General features: G+C 34.8%; 2 protein-coding genes across 2 annotated transcripts; both read left to right on the top strand.

The window, feature by feature from the left end:
* Nucleotides 1-11,891: 11,891 nt before the first annotated feature.
* On the top strand, nt 11,892-14,490 carry LOC110457271. The gene is made up of 3 exons (XM_021508476.1): nt 11,892-12,013; nt 12,169-12,363; nt 13,609-14,490. The coding sequence occupies exons 1-3, from the start codon at nt 11,962-11,964 to the stop codon at nt 13,872-13,874; spliced, it is 513 nt and encodes a 170-aa protein (XP_021364151.1). The 5' UTR covers nt 11,892-11,961; the 3' UTR covers nt 13,875-14,490.
* Nucleotides 14,491-16,161: 1,671 nt separating this feature from the next.
* On the top strand, nt 16,162-22,110 carry LOC110457280. Its single transcript, XM_021508488.1, has 3 exons — nt 16,162-16,298; nt 20,411-20,611; nt 21,556-22,110. The coding sequence occupies exons 1-3, from the start codon at nt 16,217-16,219 to the stop codon at nt 21,840-21,842; spliced, it is 570 nt and encodes a 189-aa protein (XP_021364163.1). The 5' UTR covers nt 16,162-16,216; the 3' UTR covers nt 21,843-22,110.
* Nucleotides 22,111-25,556: the final 3,446 nt, after the last annotated feature.

Raw genomic sequence — 25,556 nt, forward strand, 5'->3', positions numbered from 1 at the left:
ATTACTAATATGTAGACTGAGTATGTAGTTATGACTACTACTGTATATTACTAATATGTAGTCTGAGTCTGTTGTAATGACGACTACTGTACATTACTAATATGTAGCCTGAGTATGTAGTTATGACTACTACTGTATATTACTAATATGTAGACTGAGTCTGTTGTAATGACGACTACTGTACATTACTAATATGTAGACTGAGTATGTAGTTATGACGACTACTGTAGATAACTAATATGTAGACTGAGTATGTTGTAATGACGACTACTGTATATTACTAATATGTAGACTGAGTATGTTGTAATGACGACTACTGTATATTACTAATATGTAGACTGAGTATGTTGTAATGACGACTACTGTAGATTACTAATATGTAGACTGAGTATGTTGTTATGACGACTACTGTACATTACTAATATGTAGACTGAGTATGTTGTAATGACGACTACTGTAGATTACTAATATGTAGACTGAGTATGTTGTAATGACGACTACTGTAGATTACTAATATGTAGACTGAGTATGTTGTAATGACGACTACTGTACATTACTAATATGTAGACTGAGTATGTTGTAATGACGACTACTGTAGATTACTAATATGTAGACTGAGTATGTTGTAATGACGACTACTGTACATTACTAATATGTAGACTGAGTATGTTGTAATGACGTCTACTGTATATTACTAATATGTAGTCTGAGTATGTTGTAATGACGACTACTGTACATTACTAATATGTAGACTGAGTATGTTGTAATGACGACTACTGTAGATAACTAATATGTAGACTGAGTATGTTGTAATGACGACTATTGTAGATAACTAATATGTAGACTGGGTATGTAGTTATGACGACTACTGTAGATAACTAATATGTAGTCTGAGTTTGTTGTAATGTTGCTGTTAACAGCACTGGCTATATTTAGCCCACTTTTGACATCTTTCACAATGTTCACCATCTTTACCGTGTTCCTCATCGTCCTCCGGCTCTCTCCCGGCCCCCACCCAAGCTAAATTATTTTCTTATCTCCAACTTTATGTTATGTAAAGGGATGTAATTCCTGACTCCCTTTCCGAAGCACACCACTAATGCGGTACGATCGCTACATATTGCCGTATATAACATACATATATAAAAAAAATAAAAAAAATAATATTGAACATTCGATATAGCGCCCTATCTAGCTAACCACTTTAAAGCGCTTTACAGTACATAGATATACAATTAATACAATTAGGATATACAATTTTTGAGGAATTCGCAGGAGGTGCCTTATCATGCGCTAACTACTAGTCATATGCCACCTGGCTAACATCTCCCTATGTGTGTATGTCTGCGTGTGTGCTGGAGATGTATTGTGTATATATATAAAAGTTTTTGACGAGCACACACATATTAAATATAAGGTTTTGAACGCGCAAACACACCTTATTCATATTTATCCCATACAGACATATTGACAGTGTCAAAAAGTGAGATTTTCTCATTAGTAATGAAATTTCAAAAACTTTTCTGCTTAATTATCTGTAAAGAAAACGATAATATCAACCATAGTACTGAAAGTAAGCTTTGTTTTTCATTCAGTATAAATCAAAGTACTGAAAACCCTCATACACAATTATTAAATTCGAGAAAAATGATTGAAATTGGATTTTCATTGTTAAAATTTCATTCGACGTTTGTCAAGGTCATTCATTGAAATCGCATTAAGCTCTTCATTTATGAATGCTCCTTGCCAAATGTCATGTGCTTAGGCCTCTTCCTTATTATCCTTACGGATCCCCGTCCCTCCGCCTGAAAATGTAATGAGGCATCGGGTCGTTTTGGGGGACATTATGAAATTTCGATTTTTTATTCGATTTTGTTTTTCAATGGAATAAAATGAAACAAAATACATTTATTTGAAAGAAAACACATAAAAAATAATAACAATGTCAATATTGATGAACAAAACACAAAAAACTGAGTATATTTCTTACAATAATACTAAAACAAACTAAAATGCCCGTTACATGAATCAATAAAATTCCGAGTGTCAATGCAACACGTTTAGGACAACGAGAAGAAAATATAGGTGACAAAAAATAAATGTCTTGCGGACTTATTTATCATACAAAAAATTATAAAGATACAAAAAAAAATAAACAAAAAAGAGAGACAACTCTTACATTTGTACCAATAATAATTCTAAATCCCAAAAAGTCATATACACAATTTACAACATACAACATAGCACTTTCTATAAACGAATATAATACAGTAGGCATTACCACCCATCAAAATTACTTCAAATAACCAATATAAAACAAAATTACACATTGTGTATGAATAACATTATAACAAACAATGTACTTTACTGTGTCATAGCAAAAATGTCACAATGAACAACAATAACAAAGTTTCACATACTTTTCACAACAATAAATTTCTACATAATAGGCAAATAACATACCATGCAATAACAAATATAGAATATAATCCTGACTATTGTGATGTATAAAATACTTCCCAGGCCAAAATGTCTTTCCTGTCGGGTATTGCACAACCGTAGCCTAGTTCCGCATTCCTTACAACCTTTCTGGTCCAGGTATTCAGATAAAATCGCGAGTTCAACCACTCGTCTTCCCTGCGACCATGTTAAAAAGTTATTGACGTATTCGTGATCACTAGTACTGGAGGGATCATCATCGGACGTCGGTGTCGGCTCATCAGTAAAATTGCCAGTAAGCTTAGTAGGGGCCTCAGTAGCCAGCGTCTCTTCAATCTGTGAACGAGTGTCACTTTGTTTCGTCGCATAGTCGTGGTCTAGCAGTTGATACTTGACATCGTTGTCGTTATCATTGTCAGTAAATGCGTTTAGTTTACATTTAAAGCGGCCGATTTAACGTCGGGTTTGCATGTCGGCCCTCACCGCCACGACGTTGTTTACATAGTTACGACAGCTTTTTTTGCCCACACTTTCGCGATTGGAGATTTTCAACGCAAGGGACACAACTCTGTAGTCAAAACGTTATTCAAACGAAATCTATTCAAGGGAAGATAACAACATTGTCGACATGGTAATCAGGGGCAGGTGACTCTAACACTGAAAAACGACAGTGAAAATCTTTAGTGTTTTGCTCTGGCTGGGACGGGGATCCTTAAGTGGTTTTTCTCATGTTTGAAACTTTTGACCTTTATAGTAGATAGATGTGAACCATTTTTTCAAACACGGTAGACAGTCACGTGGGCTTGTTACAGATCAAATATCAATACTCTAGACTTTATAGAACTTTCAAAGAAGTTTTAAAAGGTGTTACCTTGAAATAGCACATTCGAAATTTGACCCCTATTGATAACCGAAAGTTGACTTTTGACACAACAATGTTTCCTAAGAAAATTGTGAGCACTCTACGAGACTTTAGTCCTCGTAGAACGTAGAACATCATAACCATAATATATTATAAATGTCTGAAACAATTTTCGAAATATTTTGGTTTAATGGAATTTTTTTTGAACTTTTGACCTATTAAAGTAAACTATTTTCTCAAACCTGATAGCCAAACATCTCAGCACCCTGCATATCCAATAGCAAGACTCTAGGCCTCGTAGAACGTTAACAGAAGACTTTTAAAGCTAGTAACCCAAAATAGTGTAGTTGAAACTTGACCCCTGCCGAAAACCGTAAGTTGACCTTTGAAACCTGAGAAAAAATGCAGTTCCATTCCTTTCACACTGTACTAAAATACAATGTAAATGACTGAAACAATTTTCGAAATATAATGGTGTAAAGAAATTTGAGATTTTTTAAATGTTTGACCGTTGTGACCTTAAAAATTTATCAAGGTCAACTGCTTTTTCAAATCTGATTGCTAAACATCTAAGCAATTATCAGATCAAATATTAAGACTGTAGACCTCCTAGAACTTGAGATAAAACTCTTAAGAGGTAGTTACCCAATATAGTGCATCTGAACATTGACCCCTACTAAGTGACCTCTGAGACAAAAATGTTTCCTGAGAAAAGTATGCGAATTCACACCCTCCACACCATACTAATATATCAGGTAAATGCCTGAACTAATTGTCGAAATATTTTGGTTTAAAACAAAATAAGCTTTTTTTAAACATTTGACCTCTGTGACCTTGACAGTTAATCAAGGTTAACCATTTTTTTCAAACCTGATAGCTAAACGTCTCAGCATCTTAAATGATAAATATCAAGACCTGAGTCTCGTGGAACTTAAGAAGAAGATTTGTAAAGTGTGTTACCCAATATAGTGAATTTTAACTCTGACCCCTACCAAAAACCCTAAGTTGACCTTGAACACAAAAACGTTTCCTGAGCATTGTTGTTTTGTTTGTTAGCCTTTAGAACTTGGCCTACAATATCCTTGAAAGACTATTAACTTATCTGTTAATAATCAAAAGATTAGCTGCATACAAAATCATGGAAGAAGAATAAGAATAATAAGAAACATAACAAAAACCAATAGGTCTTATCACCAGTTGGTGAAAAGCCCTAATTCTTTCTTGAAATAATGTAATATTCGGTAGAGAGATAACAGTTGGAATATGTTGCACACGATGATGATAAAATGTTATAGCAATTGTGTCATTTAAATGTTCTAGGAGGAATTGTATTACCACACCTTTAACACCCACACTGTCAGTGTGACACAGGTCTTGGTCAATGAGGTCCCATTTATCATAAAATGAATTCTGAAACTAACTGTTCCTAATTAAAGCTTCCTACACCCATACCTTTTTGGATTTATCATTTATTGAAAGTCCAAGCGGGAGCCGATGCTAATGTTAAATCTCCATAGGCTTTGACCTTACTTTTATAAATAACATCACAACATAGGTGACTCGTTTCATTAATAGAATTGGCATTATTTTCATTTTTTACTATACGTATACACTGCAAACAACAGTACACCTTATGGTGCCTCACACTGCATTCTAGTACGTGTTGTTGACAAATATACACACAACTAATTATGTGACCAGTTTTACAGTAAATAGTTTTGTTTCAATAACCAATCCGATAGTATTCAGAACCCTATGTCATTGTAAAGCAATCAACAACCGGGTAACGTGTGGTAATCGTCGCCGTACGCGTATAATGATGACTATTCGTGTTATGTGACCTTATTACCTGCCAGTGTCAAGCACCGGCAATGGAAAGTCTGAATCAAACTTTATTTTGTCTGTTTCTAGATGTGTCTGCTCAATTTCTGTGCAACCCCATGGCTTGCCTCGTTTTCAAGGTATTTAATCTCCCTGTTTAGCTACATTGCCGTCTCCGTCACGAAAGACTACAGTTCGCTTCGCGCAATATATTCAATACCAACTGGACGTGGAATTAAAATGAGAGTAGTATACGCAATTATCGAATATGTAAACCAAAATAGTCCCTTTAACCATTTTTGATAATGGAACAAAATAAATTTCTTTGTTTTCCTCATCGAACATCGAACCCACATCGGACCCAAATTTCAGAAACTGGATGAATTCTTCCACCACAATTAATAAACGTGTAGCAGAGAGAGGAGAATACTAACCTAGACAATAACCTGGAGAGACTGCCACACTTTTGTTCTCACTCATGGGTTATTCTGCCTATAAAGACGCATTATCAACATAATTAGATAGTTTTCCTCGCACGACCTTGGGTTCTAACCACTTTGGAGACTTTGTGCTCTGGATTTGTCGGTTTTGTACTCTCCGTCTGTGCTGCCATATTGATGACTTGTTTCATTGATAAAGTTTTCATTCATGTCAATGTCAACGAATTTTGAACTTTAATTGTAATACGTTTGGTAAAAAAATCTAAATCTGATTCGTTCACAATGTGGACATTTAGGTAGAAACTACTGTAGATATATGTTGGTCTTCTCCTGGTACTCCCCCCCCCCCCCCCCCCCCCCCCCCCCCCCCCCCNAACTGGTTGGAATTTTACCGTCTCACAGTAAAAAGAGATTCGAGCTGTCGACTCTTAACAGTTGTGCTGTTCTTTTATTAAATTCCAACAAGCTAAAACAGGTATCTTTTTCACCCGTTTAAGCTTTCTGCAGGATGCGATTATTATCGTTTATGGTCTTTCTGTGAGTGCTTTCTTTGAGAGAAATGAAAGTTGACCTCGACTTAATATTCTCGACCCCCTATCCTCCTTCCTCTTTTGGAATTGAATTGATGAGTACTGTGGCCCGTTATCTTTTTATTTCAGCTGGAATGTCATGACCATTGGCAGTTTTGTCAGTTCAAAAAGCTGGAATAGTAGTCTGTCTCTACTACATAATCATATAGTAGTCTGTCTCGACTACATAATCATATAGTAGTCTGTCTCTACTACATAATCATATAGTAGTCTGTCTCTACTACATAATCATATAGTAGTCTGTCTCTACTACATAATCATATAGTAGTCTGTCTCTACTACATAATCATATAGTAGTCTGTCTCTACTACATAATCATATAGTAGTCTGTCTCTACTACATAATCATATAGTAGTCTGTCTCTACTACATAATCATATAGTAGTCTGTCTCTACTACATAATCATATAGTAGTCTGTCTCTACTACATAATCATATAGTAGTCTGTCTCTACTACATAATCATATAGTAGTCTGTCTCTACTACATAATCATATAGTAGTCTGTCTCTACTACATAATCATATAGTAGTCTGTCTCTACTACATAATCATATAGTAGTCTGTCTCTACTACATAATCATATAGTAGTCTGTCTCTACTACATAATCATATAGTAGTCTGTCTCTACTACATAATCATATAGTAGTCTGTCTCTACTACATAATCATATAGTAGTCTGTCTCTACTACATAATCATATAGTAGTCTGTCTCTACTACATAATCATATAGTAGTCTGTCTCTACTACATAATCATATAGTAGTCTGTCTCTACTACATAATCATATAGTAGTCTGTCTCTACTACATAATCATATAGTAGTCTGTCTCTACTACATAATCATATAGTAGTCTGTCTCTACTACATAATCATATAGTAGTCTGTCTCTACTACATAATCATATAGTAGTCTGTCTCTACTACATAATCATATAGTAGTCTGTCTCTACTACATAATCATATAGTAGTCTGTCTCTACTACATAATCATATAGTAGTCTGTCTCTACTACATAATCATATAGTAGTCTGTCTCTACTACATAATCATATAGTAGTCTGTCTCTACTACATAATCATATAGTAGTCTGTCTCTACTACATAATCATATAGTAGTCTGTCTCTACTACATAATCATATAGTAGTCTGTCTCTACTACATAATCATATAGTAGTCTGTCTCTACTACATAATCATATAGTAGTCTGTCTCTACTACATAATCATATAGTAGTCTGTCTCTACTACATAATCATATAGTAGTCTGTCTCTACTACATAATCATATAGTAGTCTGTCTCTACTACATAATCATATAGTAGTCTGTCTCTACTACATAATCATATAGTAGTCTGTCTCTACTACATAATCATATAGTAGTCTGTCTCTACTACATAATCATATAGTAGTCTGTCTCTACTACATAATCATATAGTAGTCTGTCTCTACTACATAATCATATAGTAGTCTGTCTCTACTACATAATCATATAGTAGTCTGTCTCTACTACATAATCATATAGTAGTCTGTCTCTACTACATAATCATATAGTAGTCTGTCTCTACTACATAATCATATAGTAGTCTGTCTCTACTACATAATCATATAGTAGTCTGTCTCTACTACATAATCATATAGTAGTCTGTCTCTACTACATAATCATATAGTAGTCTGTCTCTACTACATAATCATATAGTAGTCTGTCTCTACTACATAATCATATAGTAGTCTGTCTCTACTACATAATCATATAGTAGTCTGTCTCTACTACATAATCATATAGTAGTCTGTCTCTACTACATAATCATATAGTAGTCTGTCTCTACTACATAATCATATAGTAGTCTGTCTCTACTACATAATCATATAGTAGTCTGTCTCTACTACATAATCATATAGTAGTCTGTCTCTACTACATAATCATATAGTAGTCTGTCTCTACTACATAATCATATAGTAGTCTGTCTCTACTACATAATCATATAGTAGTCTGTCTCTACTACATAATCATATAGTAGTCTGTCTCTACTACATAATCATATAGTAGTCTGTCTCTACTACATAATCATATAGTAGTCTGTCTCTACTACATAATCATATAGTAGTCTGTCTCTACTACATAATCATATAGTAGTCTGTCTCTACTACATAATCATATAGTAGTCTGTCTCTACTACATAATCATATAGTAGTCTGTCTCTACTACATAATCATATAGTAGTCTGTCTCTACTACATAATCATATAGTAGTCTGTCTCTACTACATAATCATATAGTAGTCTGTCTCTACTACATAATCATATAGTAGTCTGTCTCTACTACATAATCATATAGTAGTCTGTCTCTACTACATAATCATATAGTAGTCTGTCTCTACTACATAATCATATAGTAGTCTGTCTCTACTACATAATCATATAGTAGTCTGTCTCTACTACATAATCATATAGTAGTCTGTCTCTACTACATAATCATATAGTAGTCTGTCTCTACTACATAATCATATAGTAGTCTGTCTCTACTACATAATCATATAGTAGTCTGTCTCTACTACATAATCATATAGTAGTCTGTCTCTACTACATAATCATATAGTAGTCTGTCTCTACTACATAATCATATAGTAGTCTGTCTCTACTACATAATCATATAGTAGTCTGTCTCTACTACCTAATCAAATAGTAGTCTGTCTCAACTAGCTAATCAAATAGTAGTCTGTCTCTACTACATAATCAAATAGTAGTCTTTCTCTACTACATAATCAAATAGTAGTCTGTCTCTACTACATAATCAAATAGTAGTCTTTCTCTACTACATAATCATATAGTAGTCTTTCTCTACTACATTATTAGTTTTAAAGTCAGTTACTGACCCTCTACAGAACCATAGAGGGTCAGTAAGATTTATAGGGGGCGAGGGCGGAGCCCGAGTGATGTAATGCATAACAAAACAACATGAATATTTAACAAATTTCGTCTAACCTCGCTGCGACATAGCCTTCAAAATCCACATCCTGATGTTTCTCCATGAGATAATCCTTAAAACACTTCACACACGTCTTGTTGGCCTTTTGCGTTTCGGCAGACTGACTGTTTAGTCGCTTCTTGTCTATTTCTTCCGTTGTCGTCTGCCCAAATCTTTCCATGTTGTTGTTGTGCTGTTGTCTCTCAATGTCACCGAAACGCTTAGATAAGGGGACGGCACCCACGCTAAAACAAAAGACGGTCGCTTGCGACAGCGTCTTACTAATTTTGCCTGGCGTAGGGGAAGCAACTCCTATCATTTTACGATACAATGTAGCGAATGGGAATTACGGTGAGCATTGTATCATTTTCAGAATATTCAGGTACCCGGTATCTGTTGTTTTAGTTTTGAAGCGGTGAGCAGTGGGCGGCCATATTGCCCTATAATGGAATCCTACTGACCCTATATAGAAAATTAGAGGGTCACCACGTGACAGCTCTAAACCAATGGATTTTGGACATTTTTGTCCGAGGTGCGATAAAATCAAATAGTAGTGTGTCTATACTACATAATCAAATAGTAGTCTGTCTCTACTACATAACCATACAGTAATAGAATCTATCGCTACTGGTTGTGTAAGATAGAGAAATCTCAACCCGAGGACTTAGATTTTTTGTCCAGAACGAGGCTTGCCGAGTTCTGGACAAAAAATCTTAGTCCGAGGGTTGAGATTTCTCTATCTAAAAAAACCAGTAGCGATTGATTATTTTTCTCCCATATCTAACAGTATTTTAATGTGAAATAAAGGTAAACATGGACCCAAAACACATACAGGCAATTTGTTAATGGATTGTTGACGTGACGTCATTGTATTGTTGAAGTGACGTCATGCCATTGTTGGAAAAGGGGAATCCCCCCTGTCTCAACCCTAGGGCGGAGACAGATAAATCTAGCACCGGCAAAACGGGAGATAAATCTGTTAGTTGTAGGAGAATAGTCTGTCTCTACTACATAATCAAATAGTAGTCTGTCTCTACTACCTGATCAAATAGTAGTCTGTCTCTACTACATAATCATATAGTAGGCTGTCTCTACTACATAATCAAATAGTAGTCTGTCTCTCCTACCTGATCAAATAGTAGTCTGTCTCTACTACATAATCATATAGTAGGCTGTCTCTACTACATAATCAAATAGTAGTCTTTCTCTACTACCCAATCAAATAGTAGTCTGTCTCTACTACCTGATAAAATAGTAGTCTGTCTCTACTACATAATCAAATAGGAGTCTTTCTCTACTACCTAATCAAATAGTAGTCTGTCTCTACTACATAATCATATAGTACCATATCTTCAGCCCTACCGAAAACCCACACACCCCTAGTGTCCTCTATGTATGCGGGTTGGTACTCTCAGTTCCGGTTTATTGGCAAATTTACATTCTAAACAAATAATACAAAAATGATACCATTTCCCTCTATCTGCTTAGCCATTCCAGGTAAACAAATCGTTATTCAAGCCTTACATGATTCTATATCTGATGAGTTTGTCTCGCAAATCTGTATATATATATACAATGTACAGTATTTTGATATCGGCTTTACGTTTTGATCTAATTATGAAGAACTTTGTTGTTTATTCCCTATTAGTCATCTTGATAATAATCAGAATGCGGTTCTGATAACATAACAAGCCAATACGGTATCTATTCATAAACTAGTCGATACATTTATCATGATAACTTTGTCAATTTGGAGCTGACAACTGACAACTACAAAACCAACCCCCTGATATTTGATCTGAGCCTGTTTTGACAGTAGGTATGTGGTACTGTGATCGTTGACGATTGCCATGCTATAACTTGGCGATATATGTTTAACATGAATTTATGCAAAACACGGAAAATATTGGCAATCCAAGAGGTTTCCCTGTATATATTTCTTCATGTTCGAGATTGTAAGGTTGTGCAGTGTTTATGCATAGACAAAACATGGTTGGTTCAAGTACTCGGTCAGTAGTGGTGAGTAAGGACACGAATGGCTCCAGCTTCAAAACTAATGATACTATAAACAAACCCTCCTGTCAATGAATATCCACAAATTGTGTGTATAGAAAGGTTGCAGATAAACCCAAATGTACATTTGGAAGATAATTAAACCGCTAGCTAAAGACAAGTGGTTAAGGTATATACAAACCGTTAGTAGTTACAGACAGGTATTTAATACAGACGGGTGGAAAACGTAGACAGGTAGTATTACAGAAATGTATGCATGTGTATGGGTTAACTGTAGGATATATGTAACTATTGTGAAGGCAGGTTTGACTTGTTGTACATAGATATCGGCGGTACATGTATACGTGTGTTCTCTTAGACATGTTAGGCTGTAGTTATAGACAGATGATACACATAGACAGGTGGTGTGTAACACAGGTGTGGCTGTCGTTATGAACAGGTATTACTTTTGACCAGTTAAAACTCTGTAGGTCCAACGGTGTGATGCGTATTTTACTATTTTTAGAGCAATATTGTAATATAAACGGAAGTCGTTAGAATTAAGTTTGACTGTATTCAATAATAAAAATCCTTGCTGCGCGAATTGTTAAAATTATCCATTTTCATGTTTGTTAAGGCGTATTACTGAGAGCCCCATTTAAATACCTGGTGAAACTATTTCCGTACGGGGTAATCTGTACCTGTATGATTTACAAGACCCGATATGGGGCAATAAACTTGACTACTTGAAACAAGAAAATTTACATAAGCTTAAGATATATTGAATCTTTGAAAGGGCAACATCATTTATTTGACTGCTTTTATATTCTACTTTCTGGGAGGGGACGACACCCTACACAGCCATGGTTCTCCTCATGTTGATGTCCTTGTTGTTGGTCTTACCTCCAAGTACAGGTAAAGTAGTCATTATTCTCAATCATATTTATTTAGATTGTGTTAATTTAATCACATGGTATTTCGGTACATTAAAGTATGTGTTTTTATATCTTGAATCAAATGTGTTCTCTTAGACCAAAAAATAACATTAATATTTCTTTGTTTAAAAACAGAGTGCCTGACATGTTATCAGTGTGCCGATACACAGATGGACGGACCATGTCAGAGGAACACAGCCGACCTTGTTAAATCAAACCAGATCTGGAAACAAAACAACGAGACCCTTAAGAACGACTCTTACCTAGAATACATCAAGACCTGTCCTCCAGAACAAAACTATTGCGTTATCGAACGTATTGAAGACAAAAGTGAGTATTTATGTATATATAATATACGGTCTTAAACAGTTTCCTATTCATTTGAATAATTTAAATAGGAGTCACCAAATAGCGACAATACACACTTTCACAGTATCGCTTACAGAAAGTAACTGATAAAACTTACTAACGCTTATTTCTATTTAAACTGCCGAGATACAGCATGCACGGTGTCTCGCTGTAGTTCAATTCTGGTTTTATTGGATCCTGTAATGTCTGATATATACTATGAAATAAATTAGTAATACGCAAAAAGGAGTTAATATGAATGCAAGTATAGCGTTGTTTTTGGTAAGTGACTCGTGTTCCGTGACAACAACAGAAATTGCTTGAAGTGCTTCAATCGCCCGAGTCAATGTTCTCGACAGCGTTCGTCCAACAGCGTTTATCCTGACTTTTCCCTTAATCTCTGTGTCATCTCAGTCTATTTGTTCTTTTCACACAGACGATTATGTCCTGGCACTTTCATAGGCTTTAATACAATTGCGCCTCAGTCACATTTGAATAATAGCTGTACCTTGAGGTATATTACATCTGGGCGCAGTGTACTGGGTGAGAGGATAATTAAGAGATGAATCGAAACAGCTTCACTCTTCAGTTTTTCATTTTTATTTCCGGAAACAGAAAGTAAATAATAAATATAGAAACAAGATACGGAGACGGAATATGATGATACATAAAACGGTCAATTCCGGATATTCTACTGATGGTTATAAAATAATATATACCATTGTATATAAGAGCAGAGTAATATTATCTCACCAGTACAGACAGTAAGCTACATTATAACCAGACCTAGAACAATATTAACACACAACCTAATGGTTGTTTCACAGGCTAGATGACAGTCGAGTCTACAGCAATATTAGCTCACTTACATAATGGCGGTATCAATATCTTGCCGTCGGGTATGGAGTATTGAGAACTCACTTAAATAATTGTCCTTAACCATGCTACAGATTCACGGGCCTATAACAATGCTTTTACGTTATTGAATAATATGTTACATTGCAAAATCATAATCAAATCACGAAACTTACATAACTGCATTTCCTTGAGCTGAAAATGTAGTCTATCGACTTTCAAGTTCATATGGGTTCAGGAGAATTTGTAAATGACACTATTGATACGGAATATATGAAAACATAGTGCTGTGAACTTTTTATTTCTTTTTCAAACAGAAGATTTGATGTAAACACATAGATATTTCATTTAACAGCATACTTTTTCCTTCAGGTGTGATGTTTGCTTACATCCGGGAATGCAGCGACGGTGTGAGAATATCGATTAATAACGTGGATCGATTTCAAAACATGACCTTCAATAAAAACAATTTCACAACGTGTGCTTTCAAATGGCAAGTTGGTATCGTATGTATAACTCTATGTGAAGGAAACCTGTGTAATGGTCCGATTGTTGCTGATGTTGGTAATGGTCAGCCGGTCATTTCTTCGTTACTGTTAATCACAGCGTTGTGTTGGAGTTTTTTTTGTTCTAAATGATTGCATAACAAATATCACATACAGCTTACATTCTATCCATTGAAATGCTATTTTATATTACTGTATTTCTAGTTTCCAAAAAAGTTTTCTGTCAATGTTTAATACGCGTTAAGATCAAAACAATAATTATTATTAAGGAATATGTTATACTGTATATTGGCAATACACTACAAACTCACGATACCTGTGAAGTACTTCCTGTTCGACTTGTCTACGGCATTACCGCTGATACGCAGTTAGTTAGTTGTAAATCTTGACCAAAATGACGTCTATAAAACTGATATGATTGTTTAAATTTATCGCTATCATTTGCTGACAAAGCATGTCTTCTCTTATTTGGCAGCTTGAACAAAACCAATATTTTATTTGTTACAGATATTTTTATTGCTTAGAGGTTTTAGTATTAGTACATCTTAACACAGATTACAAACCAGGTAACCAGACATGTTGATCGTCTTCTCGTAAGTCAAAGTGGGTATCCCTGTGATCGGATAAAAATAAAATAGATTAATTAAGCTATAGAGACTATCAGGATAGATACGTTTTTAAACTCTATTATGGTGAATAAAATAAAAATAACTGTATACAAAACAAATAATTAAAAGGTTTACTTCTGGATTCTAGTTTTTGTTGTTGTTTTTCGAGTGAAGTGTATGTTGTTTATTATAAACAGAACAATTTTGTGCGATAGAGCATATATCATATAAAGGACAACTTTTCATAATCATTTGTTCAAAGAGAGACAATTTATAAGAAAAAATATTTATGAAACTAGTTTTAATAGATATGATATGCAGTATATTGCATTGATTTTGCAGAAATGATAGCTTTTTTGGTCACCTGAGCTTTAGCTCAAGTGACCTATTGCTATCCGTCTTCGTCCGTTGTCGTCCATCGTCCGTCATCCGTTAACATTTTACATTTTTAACCTAAGCTGAATTACTGGTAAAGGGGTTTTATTAATATTTCATGGGAAGGTTACTGACATCTTCCTGACCAAGTGTTGTTATTTTTCGGGTCGATCAGAAATTCAATACAGCCGACACGGCCGCCATTTTGAAAAACTATTTCAAACTTAAAGTAAAATTCTGCTGGGCCGATTAAACTGACACTTGGTAGGAATGATCAACTCATGGTCCTGACAAAGTGTTGTTATTTTTCGAGTCAATCAGATCTCCAATATGGCCGCCATGGCCGCCATTTTGAAAAACTATTTCAAACTTAAAGTCAAATTCTGTTGGGCCGATTGAACTGAAAGTTGGTAGGAATGATCCACTTATTGTCCTGACAAAGTGTTGTTATTTTTCGGGTCGATCAGAAATCCAATATGGCCGCTACGGCCGCCATTTTGAAAAACTATTTCAAACTTAAAGTCAAATTGTGCGGGGCCGATTGAACTGAAAGCTGGTAGGAATGATCCACTTTTTCACCTGACAAAGTGTTGTTATTTTTCGGGTCGATCAGAAATCCAATAGGGCCGCTACGGCCGCCATTTTGAAAATAACTATTTCAAACTTAAAAACAAGTTCTAATAGGCCGATCTAACTGAAACTCGGTCTAGGAATGATCAGCTCATGGTCCTGACAAACTTAGGTTAACGTTATACTTACCTTTTTTACTCAAATTGGTACATATTTCAACAACAACAACAAAAAACTGTAGGACTCAGGTGACCGTTAAGGTCCATGTGCCTCTTGTTTCTTTTGCATTAACACATTTTTTATAACATGCTGAACAAAACGATACATATATGAGTGTTTAAAAACTATTTTCCTGGCTAAATAATAACCGTTCAGTTGGGGAATACCAGGATATGGTTTGTATTAACCCTTACAGTAAAGTCCAGTGAATTTGTTCAGGAAGTTTCCTATGAATAGTACAAATATAGTATATTTAGTATATATAGCGGGAAGACAAATGTCGATTCAATTAGTTTTTGGATTTACATATACGATATTTATCGTCCTCAAAGATAATGTTTTAAGTATTTGCTGTAAAATATAGTTGAAATAATTCAAGATCTTTGTTTTATTTTGTATTTTATTGCTCCTCGAAACGAACAACAATAACTTTATGACCTTTATACATAAGAATAACAATATATACTGAAATACATATACAGTATCTATAATATTTTCAAATGTTGATAAAAATGAGGAAGTTAGGCTGTGTTTACGCTGTACTAGAGTACGTTGAAAGTAATAGTTACAGGTTAGATGTTTGTTTAATGATATCAGACAAAGATAAAGTTTAAATCAATAATATCGACCACTTACATGAATAAGTGTGCACCCTGGGTAGTGCAGTATGTTGAACGAGTTTTGTAAAATAACACGATTAAGATGTCGACTGGAAAGGAGTGTTGTAACCGACATTTTATAGCGCTTACCCTTCTGGTGTTTATAGGATACTTTGGAAGCGGAGGTAAGTATTTATATAATGTAGGACTACAAACTTATGGTTAATCTATCTCGTAATAATTAAGCCATCGATTTGAAAAACAAATCATAATTATGTATTTTATCTACTTTTTCCAAATGGGATCATTATGACGTCAGCATAGAATGAAAAACTCCACAACACAATTTACCTATGTTTGCTAAATAAACGCAAGTATAATACACAAAAACAACTTTGTACTACGTTATATCATACGTGGATGTTGAGTATAGGTAAACAAGAACAACACATTCATTTTTATTGACTGGAGCCGGAAGCAATACAGAAATAAGAACAATTTAATATGATCAAGACAATATCAGATATAGAAACAAAATCTGGTGATAATTGTAAAATACAATAAATATTTGACGTTTGAATATTATTTTACAATGGACAAAGAGTAAATATTATTCAATTATATATAGCCTTTGGCTATACCTGGATTTATCGACCCGAGAAAAGATATATTGACAGAGGCCGCAGTCCGAGGTCAATATATCTTTTCTCGGGTCGATAAATCCAGGTATCGACCGAAGTCAAAGGCTACAATTTGTTTTATTATTTTCAAAACAGTAATGTTAGCAATCTGAAAAAAAAATCACCTCAAAAATCTACGGAAGCTGGACGATGCGTTTGTTTGGAGTCGCGTCATAATTCTATTTTTAGAAACACCCAGTCCTTCAACAAAAATCACGCGCTCCAAGTCATTATCGGTTTTTATTGGTGGACACGTGACGCATTCCTTGCCAATCAGTTGTCGGGAATAATATGGAAAAATAATAATAATTAGTATATACAACCACAATATGTATGTGCTCTGTTGTATCTTAAACATCGTAATTTCTAGTGTAATGCTTTATGGATTGACTTAGCAGTGAATGATGACCCTAGATCTGTGTGGGTTGGGTGACACTGCCAACCCTTTGTTATTACATGATAACAAGTTGATCACTTTATTATGGATAGCATTTGTGATTTAAAACCTCACATGATATATCATGTATGTATGTCAGATTCGTATCTACCATACAAGTGTAACCTGGTACAAACTGCTACAGTTGGGAGCAAACTTAACTTGGTATCTAGTGCACTTCATAGTGCACACGTAGTGAACAAGGAAGTGCACTAGACAAAACATACCAAGTATGTTTATAAGTACACTTTATCAAGTTCACTTCAGTGTGAACTCCAGTTCACTTCAATGTTAACTCCAGTGCACTACGATGTTAACCCCAGTGCACTACGATGTTAACTCCAGGGCACTACGATGTTATCTCCAGTGCACTACGGTGTTAACTCCAGTGTACTACGATGTTAACTCCGGTGCACTTCAATGTTAACCCCAGAGCACTACGATGTTAACTCCAGTGCACTACGATGTTAACTCCAGTGCACTACGATGTTAACTCCAGTTCACTTCAATGTTAACCCCAGTGCACTACGATGTTAACCCCAGTGCACTACGATGTTAACTCCACAGCACTACGATGATAACTCCAGTTCACTTCAGTGTTAACTCCAGAGCACTACGATGTTAAATCCAGTGCACTACGATGTTAAATCCAGTGCACTACGAGGTTAACTCCAGTGCAATACGATGTTAACTCCAGATCACTTCAATGTTAACCCCAGTGCCCTACGATGTTAACTCCAGGTCACTTCAATGTTAACCCCAGTGCAATACGATGTTAACTCCAGAGCACTACGATGTTAACTCCAGTTCACTTCAGTGTTAACTCCAGTGCACTACGATGTTAACTCCAGTTCACTTCAATGTTAACTCCAGTGCACTACGATGTTAACCCCAGTGCACTACAGTGTTTACCAAAGTTTAAAAGACTGAAGTACATACATTGTATTTCAAAAATTGTTTATAATGAAATGGGTTCCTTTGTGATATGAAAATTGAAAGAGAAAAGAAAGAATCATTCATCTGAATATTTCATACTACCAGTAATATCATATTTCAGTATCTGTTATGTGATATGTAAAATGTTGTAAGTTTTCCTATAATTTTATACATTTCATGAAATGTTTTCTATAACACGACATCAATAGAGTAATTCGCTTCTTTGTTTTATATAAACAAGTCAAGAAAAGAAAAAATCAGAAACATCCTATGTCATGACATGACACTATATAGATAAAAGGTTAAGCTCAACCTAAAGATGTGTAATTTAATAAAGTTCGTTAAACCCAAGTTGTCTTAAGAAAATACTGCCAATACTACTTATATACAGACTATAATCCTACTAACAACATTCGTCTCCCTATATTATTTTAAAAAGTGGAGGAACTGAGAAAACGCCGTTCTGATCAGGAGGTAAATATAATTTGACCTCAGACCCTATACATTGTGTTATACACACACCCTCGCGATCGGGGCATTTCAACTCCAGTTTCTCCTGTGCTAGCTACAGGGTTCAGACAGGTTAAACTTACCTGTAGAAAAGTAAATGATGATACCTCCATATTTAATTGTTTTTAAAGAAATGTTTTGTTGGAATTCATATCTTCATTCCTGTAACAACAGTACATCGTTACCCATCATAAATGAGACAATACATATATCTATAGTATTTTTTTCTGATTTACTGTCATAGTTACTACATTTACATCTACATGCTTGCAATTTTTTTTCAAAATGAATATACAGAAAACGATTTACTATCATGTACTAATAATATAATGATATACCTGTATATTTAATGTAGACGTAATACTAGTACTGCTATAACTATAAAGGTGATTTTGTCTTTAAGACAAAGTATTATTACATGTGTGTGCATAAAGTACAACATTTACTTACTCTGTATATATGACCTTTTACAACCTTCTTCAACGTTTTAACCCGGGTTAACTAAATAATTGGTAATATCGTGTACATACTCGGTGTTTTATGGACAAATGTATTATGTATACCTCCGCTTCCACGAGGTCGGGGCTATGTTCTAGATAATTGGCGTTGTCTGTCCATTCTTACCGACTGTGGTTTTCAGAGCATATCTCAGCCGAGTAGTTACAACGTGTGTGTGGATGGGGGTGCACATCGGCATCACACTTTGTGTATAGGTGCATCATGGGAAGCCGGTGTATTATATCTTATCATTAGATCAGTATGTCCTCAGTTTGATCTTTGACCTTGATCCCAAATACTGATAAAATGAAATGCCTTATTATAGATGAAAAATGTGTGTAATTTATACTTTTAATACTTTATTCAGCATTAATACATGAACATATTATGTATGGTATATCATGATATGACAATAGAAAACAATAAGTTTGCGTCAGTTGTGACTGTTTAAGTAATCAGGATATCATATTCACCCAATGGCCTATCACCTCTGGAAATCATTGTTCTGTCAATGCGAAGATCTTCAATTTTTCAGATGGTAATCAGTACATCATACACTTAATGAAATCGCATTAAATCATTTTGTTCCAGCTACTTTCAGCTTCGTTCAGAATAAATTCGGCTATTACAACTGGACTAACAATGGTTTCCAACGTATATCTCAGGCGTTGTGTCATGAATTGGGACCAAAGTTTGTCTATATGTACACCATTGTAAAGTTGTGTGTTGCATCCTTAAATGGTGTCCCTGTGGTCTGAATTGAACCTTTTACCTTAATTTCAAATACTGAAATAACGATGTCTAGAACATATTTCAGCCACTGTTACATAAATTGCCATCGAAAATTGTATATAGATACTGCACATGGTAAACGAGGTGACCTTTGACGTTAACCTCAGTGTTTGGTTAAAATGTATCGAGTAGGAAGTATTAATAAACGTAAGAGAAAAGGAGACATAACAACGGTGGTGGTATGCAATGACAAGGGAAGTAATCAATTAAATTATTCGTGGTTAACTCTGTGCTATAAATTACTTCTTGCGTTTGAGGCAGATTTTTTATATAGGCTTCTTACGTCAATGCTAATTGATTGATTTTCTGATAAGCTGCAGTAATCAGTTTCTGTGGATGGCATACTGATCTTCAAGATATTGATTTAATATCCTCCTGATGTCAAATATGGCATTTTCATGTATCCTTGTTAGAACATATGTATATATTTATGTTTTAAATACAGAGTGTCTGCTGTGCTACCAGTGCAGCGACTCAGTGAATGATGGCAAATGTCGAACTGACATTGAAGGAATGGAAAAAGAATTCATCGAAGAAATGTACCTGTCCAACATCTCATCCGTATTGCATTTAAACACGTCGCACTACACATACCTACAACTGTGTGATGAGGAGTATTGCACTGTGCAGGAGATCACTCAAAGCGGTAAGACCCTTGCATGTATAACGCCGATACTGTATCATATGTTTAAATTTACAACGATACCAATCCCTATGTTTTTTTCTTTATTTTGAAGTGTTATTGTGTTGTTAAAAAGTTTAAAACTCAGATTATCTTTTCTTTTTTTCCCTTTACAATATAATTTTTGAAGAACAGTCTTAAATTGTTGTCATAACAGTTAAAAAAACTATTCCATATTTATGTCATCACGTAGATTGACTGTATTCTTATTTAATAATATTCAACCAGAAACACACAATATCGAAAGTCATGACTCAAGAAACAATATTGAAATCGATGATTTTGGAAGTTAACTTTCCCTTTCTTGTTTGAAACATCCTTGATTTCACTTCACATGTTTAAAAAGACTTTTCAATAGTGTACATGCAACTTCGTTACCACTACCCAGGTCCCACTTTGTAAATGTAACAATGATGAAACATAATGCAGATGACGTCTGGGCCTTTATTTCTTGTAGTTTTCCAAGGGATCTCCAGATAAATGATATATATTATGTCCATATTCTACCCCAGTTTCATCGGTTTTCAGATAGTTTTGTTTACATTTCGCCATTTACGATATTCTGTTCACAATGGTATCATTACATACAATCCATTGTGTATGTATAAAATGTCAATCCCTGTATTATGATAAGGACACATTGATACTAACAAGAAACAAATACTATGAGTGGAGTATTGTATTTGTTTATTAAAGCACTACTGTAAATACATGTTGAAATAGACTAACTTTCTATTTTCCGTGTTCAGCTATTGAACAAATATTATTAAAAATGTCTTTGAAAACTCCTAATTGTTCTGTGGTTTTTATTTGCATATTTTTGTCTATATTTGTTCAACAAACCTGCAAATCGCCAACGATTAATACATTTCACTGTCTAGCAGTAGTTTAATACATCTTTATTTTAGGTAAAACAGTCGGCTTTATCAGGGGATGCAGTGATAAATCCCGTCCAAGTGCCGGATACACGATTGCGAATATCCAAGCCAACAACAGATCTGTGTGTGGTATTTCAATGACTGGAAATGGCATGCTAGTGTGTGGAACCTTCTGCCAAACAGACCTTTGCAACGGCCCACAAGCGGACCGCCCTGTCAACAACGGAAATGCCCTATTCAATGGGTTGGTGTCCATGGAAAAAACAGTACTGATGGTTGCATTGACATTTGTCTTGTCAAGCAAAAACTACATTTGACAGCTAAAGTCCCACGGTTTCACTCAATCGTAAACTTTTCAGCAAACGTAGTTTTCTATTTATAAGTACTGATCTGTCAATCAATATAATTTATATCTGCAAATGTACTTGATAACGGAAGAAAATCGGTGAATGAGTAGAAATATAACCACTGGAAATCTGTATTTTATATGAATTTACTTAATATTTTTAGTTGGCGTACATGTATGTATGCTTTAAGGAACCGATTGTACAAGTTAAGATAATACGTATACATTTGTTAATTTTTCATTCGATTTGTTTTTGTTGTTTATTAATTTATTCATTATTGATTCAAATTTAATGTAAATACATAGCGTAATATTTTGCTATCATTTGTATTTTATTTGTTTTTCGTAAGTCTAAACTGTGGGGAAACACTTGTTAAAAAAATGTTCAATACTATGTAAAAAATGAAAATAAGATGTCGCATATAAATATGTTACTCAATCAAGAACTTAAACACACAGCAAACGTCTCTTCTCCTTCTTCTTCTTCTTCTTCTTCTTTTTCTTCTTCTTTTAAATTCATTAGCATTAATGTACATCGTTTTTTTTAAAACAACTTTTTTAAAGTTAAAATTTATCGATGATTACCTTTATTCAATTCCTAACACTTCATTATACCCCTTTTCCTTCAAATAATAAGGATATTAAGTATGTGTATTTACTTCTTAGGTGACGCCAATGAAGCAGAAGACGCCGGTCATTGGGTCTTATTCCCTTCGTACTTTTCAATGAACTCAATGTAAATCTCCTTTTGGATTTAATTTTGCTCAATCAATGTCCACTTTGAGACTGAATTACGAATGCATTAGTATTCTATTTTTGCATTGGTATTCTATTTTGTATATAAACTCATAATTCAAAAATTAAATTGTAGAAAAAGAGTTGTTTCCATAGTACATGTATGCTTGTGGAGTAAAGTCATCATAAGGCATACATTTCATATCTCATATATTATTGCTGAATATGTCATCCTCACTGCAATTGTTTGGCCCTTCTTATTTACTGGTAATATTTACTTCTCAGCTACACACATAGAAATTTACCTCTTTAACTCCAGATATGAATATTCATGTTATGGAAGGTCAAGGTCACGCTGGACCTAGGTAGTCCTTTTTCTGGATCTCCGACAAAATAGTGTTTTTTCTCATATATTATTAGACGTTTCGTAGTTTATTTTCTGGATTACATACTACATAAGTTGATAGCTTTTCCCTTATCAGTATCTGTTTCTTGGAATTTTCGGACAATGGCATGATACACTCCCTAGTGACTACTACTTACAGCACACTATACTATAGCTATAGATGGAGTTGTATATGTTGACTATAGCTGTGAACGTTATATAGGCAATATTCAGTGGAAACTATTGCCAGCAGAAAGCATAGTATGGGAGGAGAAGCCGGGGTTAAGACCAGTGGAGCGGATAAGAATATTGAGGACAGACTCGATGAGATTTCATCCTTGTTAACTACACTCATGACATAGGAAGACATTGATTCCAAGATGAAGAAGTTAAAAGAAACCATATGAGCGGAAAATAGAGAACTGGTTGAAGAACTCAAAGGGAGAGTGTTCGAACTGGAACTGGAAAATAATACCCTGGGCCTTTTGGTTATTAAGAAGAAGTTGTTTGAAGATTTTAAGACATTTGACCCCTGTGACCTTCAAAGTTGGTCAAGGTCATTCATTTGAACAAACTTGGTAGCCCTTCGTTACAGCATGCTACTGGCCAAATAGCATCATCCTAGGGTTTTCGGTTATCGAGAAGAAGTTTTTTAAAGGTTTTTAACATATTTGACCACTGTGACCTTGAATATATATAAAAGTCATTCATTTGAACAAACATGGTAGCCCTTCATCCTAGCATGTTATTGGCCAAATATCATTATCGTAGGTCTCTTTGTTATTCAGAAGAAGTTGTTTAAAGACTTTTTAAGACAATTGACCCCGGTGACCTTGAAAATGGATGAAGGCCGTTCATTTCAACAAATTTGGAAGCCCTTTATCACAGCGTGCTACAGGCCCAATATCAGTACCATGGGTATTTTGGTTTCTGAGAAGAAGTTGTTTGAAGATTTTAATACATTTGACCCCTGTGACCTTCAAAGTTGGTCAAGGTTATTCATTTGAACAAACTTTGTAGCCCTTCATCACAGCATGCTACTGGCCAAATAGCATCATCCTAGGGTTTTCGGTTATCGAGAAGAAGTTGTTTAAAGGTTTTTTAAGACAATTGACCACTGTGACCTTGAAAATTAATAAGGGCCATTCATTTGAACAAACTTGGTAGCCCTTTATCTAAGCATGCTACTGGCAAAATATCATTATCCTAAGCCTCTCAGTTATTGAGAAGAAGTTGTTTAAAGATTTTTTTAAGACAATTGACCCCTGTGACTTTGAAAATAGATGAAGGTCATTTATTTGAACAAACTTGGTAGCCTTTTATTCCAGCATGCTACTGGCCAAATATCATCATCATATGCCTTTTGGTTATTGAGAAGAAGTGGTTTAAAGATTTTTTAAGACAATTAACCCCTGTGACCTTGAAAATAGGTTAAGGTCATACATTTGAACAAATTTGGTAGCCCTTTATCCCAGCATGCCACTGGCCAAATATCGTCATCCTGCGACTTTTGGTTATTCAGAAGAAGTTGTTTAAAGTTTTTTAACATATTTGACCCCGGTGACCTTGAAAATAGGTGAAGTATATTGATTTAAACAAACTTGGTGTCCTCCATCCCAGTTTGCTTCTGGCCAAATATCATCATCATAGGCCTTTTGGTTATTGAGAAGAAGTGGTTTAAAGGTTTTTAAGACAATTGACCCCTGTGACCTTGAAACACTATGAAGGTCATTCATTTTAACAAACTTGGTAGCCCTTCATCACAGTTTGCTTCTGGCTAAATATCGTTATCATAGGCCCTTTGGTTATTGAGAAGAAGTTGTTTGAAGTAAAATATTGACGCCGGACGACGGACGGACGGAAGACGGACGCCGCACCATGGCATAAGCTCACTTGGCCCTTCGGGCCAGGTGAGCTAAAAACGAGAAACGTTTTCGTCAAGTTTACGCATCGAAAAAAAAGGAAAAGTGGTCATCAAAGCCCGCTCAAAACTGAAGAAGACTGGATATATGGTTTTCGAGGATCTCGCGAAGTTCAACCAGCAGTATAAACTTCAGTGTGTAAAGAACTCATACAGTACGAACGGTAAGCTTTTCGCTATACTGAATGATGGTAGGAAGAGAAGGCTCCAGTTTGGCAAACCACTCACAGACAGAGTTCTTATGGAAGATTCCAACTTTGTGGAAATATGTATATTTAGTGCTTAGTGATCGGTAATGGACTAGGCACGATGGTGCCGCCAGGAATTACCCTGGTTTTACCGATATCACGAGTGTTTGGATAATGCGTGTAAACAGTCAGTTATTTTGATATGTATACTTATAATACAGTCAGTTATTTGATATGTATGCTTATATGTATACTTATAATACAGTCAGTTATTTGATATGTATGCTTATACGTATACTGATAATACAGTCAGTTATTTGATATGTATACTTAAAATAAGTCAATTATTTGATATGTATACTTATATGTATACTTATAATACAGTCAGTTATTTGATATGTATGCTTATACGTATACTGATAATACAGTCAGTTATTTGATATGTATACTTAAAAT

Source organism: Mizuhopecten yessoensis, unplaced genomic scaffold (genome assembly GCF_002113885.1).
Source record: "Mizuhopecten yessoensis strain PY_sf001 unplaced genomic scaffold, ASM211388v2 scaffold1127, whole genome shotgun sequence".
Lineage (NCBI taxonomy): Eukaryota > Metazoa > Mollusca > Bivalvia > Pectinida > Pectinidae > Mizuhopecten > Mizuhopecten yessoensis.

Excerpts from the sequence above, each read along its gene's own strand:
- LOC110457271 (XM_021508476.1), top strand. The coding sequence starts at position 11,962 with ATGGTTCTCCTCATGTTGATGTCCTTGTTGTTGGTCTTACCTCCAAGT. Across the intron at positions 12,014-12,168 it reads GGTCTTACCTCCAAGTACAG|AGTGCCTGACATGTTATCAG; the intron begins GTAAAGTAGTCA and ends GTTTAAAAACAG. Across the intron at positions 12,364-13,608 it reads CGAACGTATTGAAGACAAAA|GTGTGATGTTTGCTTACATC; the intron begins GTGAGTATTTAT and ends TTTTTCCTTCAG.
- LOC110457280 (XM_021508488.1), top strand. The coding sequence starts at position 16,217 with ATGTCGACTGGAAAGGAGTGTTGTAACCGACATTTTATAGCGCTTACC. Across the intron at positions 16,299-20,410 it reads AGGATACTTTGGAAGCGGAG|AGTGTCTGCTGTGCTACCAG; the intron begins GTAAGTATTTAT and ends TTTTAAATACAG. Across the intron at positions 20,612-21,555 it reads GCAGGAGATCACTCAAAGCG|GTAAAACAGTCGGCTTTATC; the intron begins GTAAGACCCTTG and ends TCTTTATTTTAG.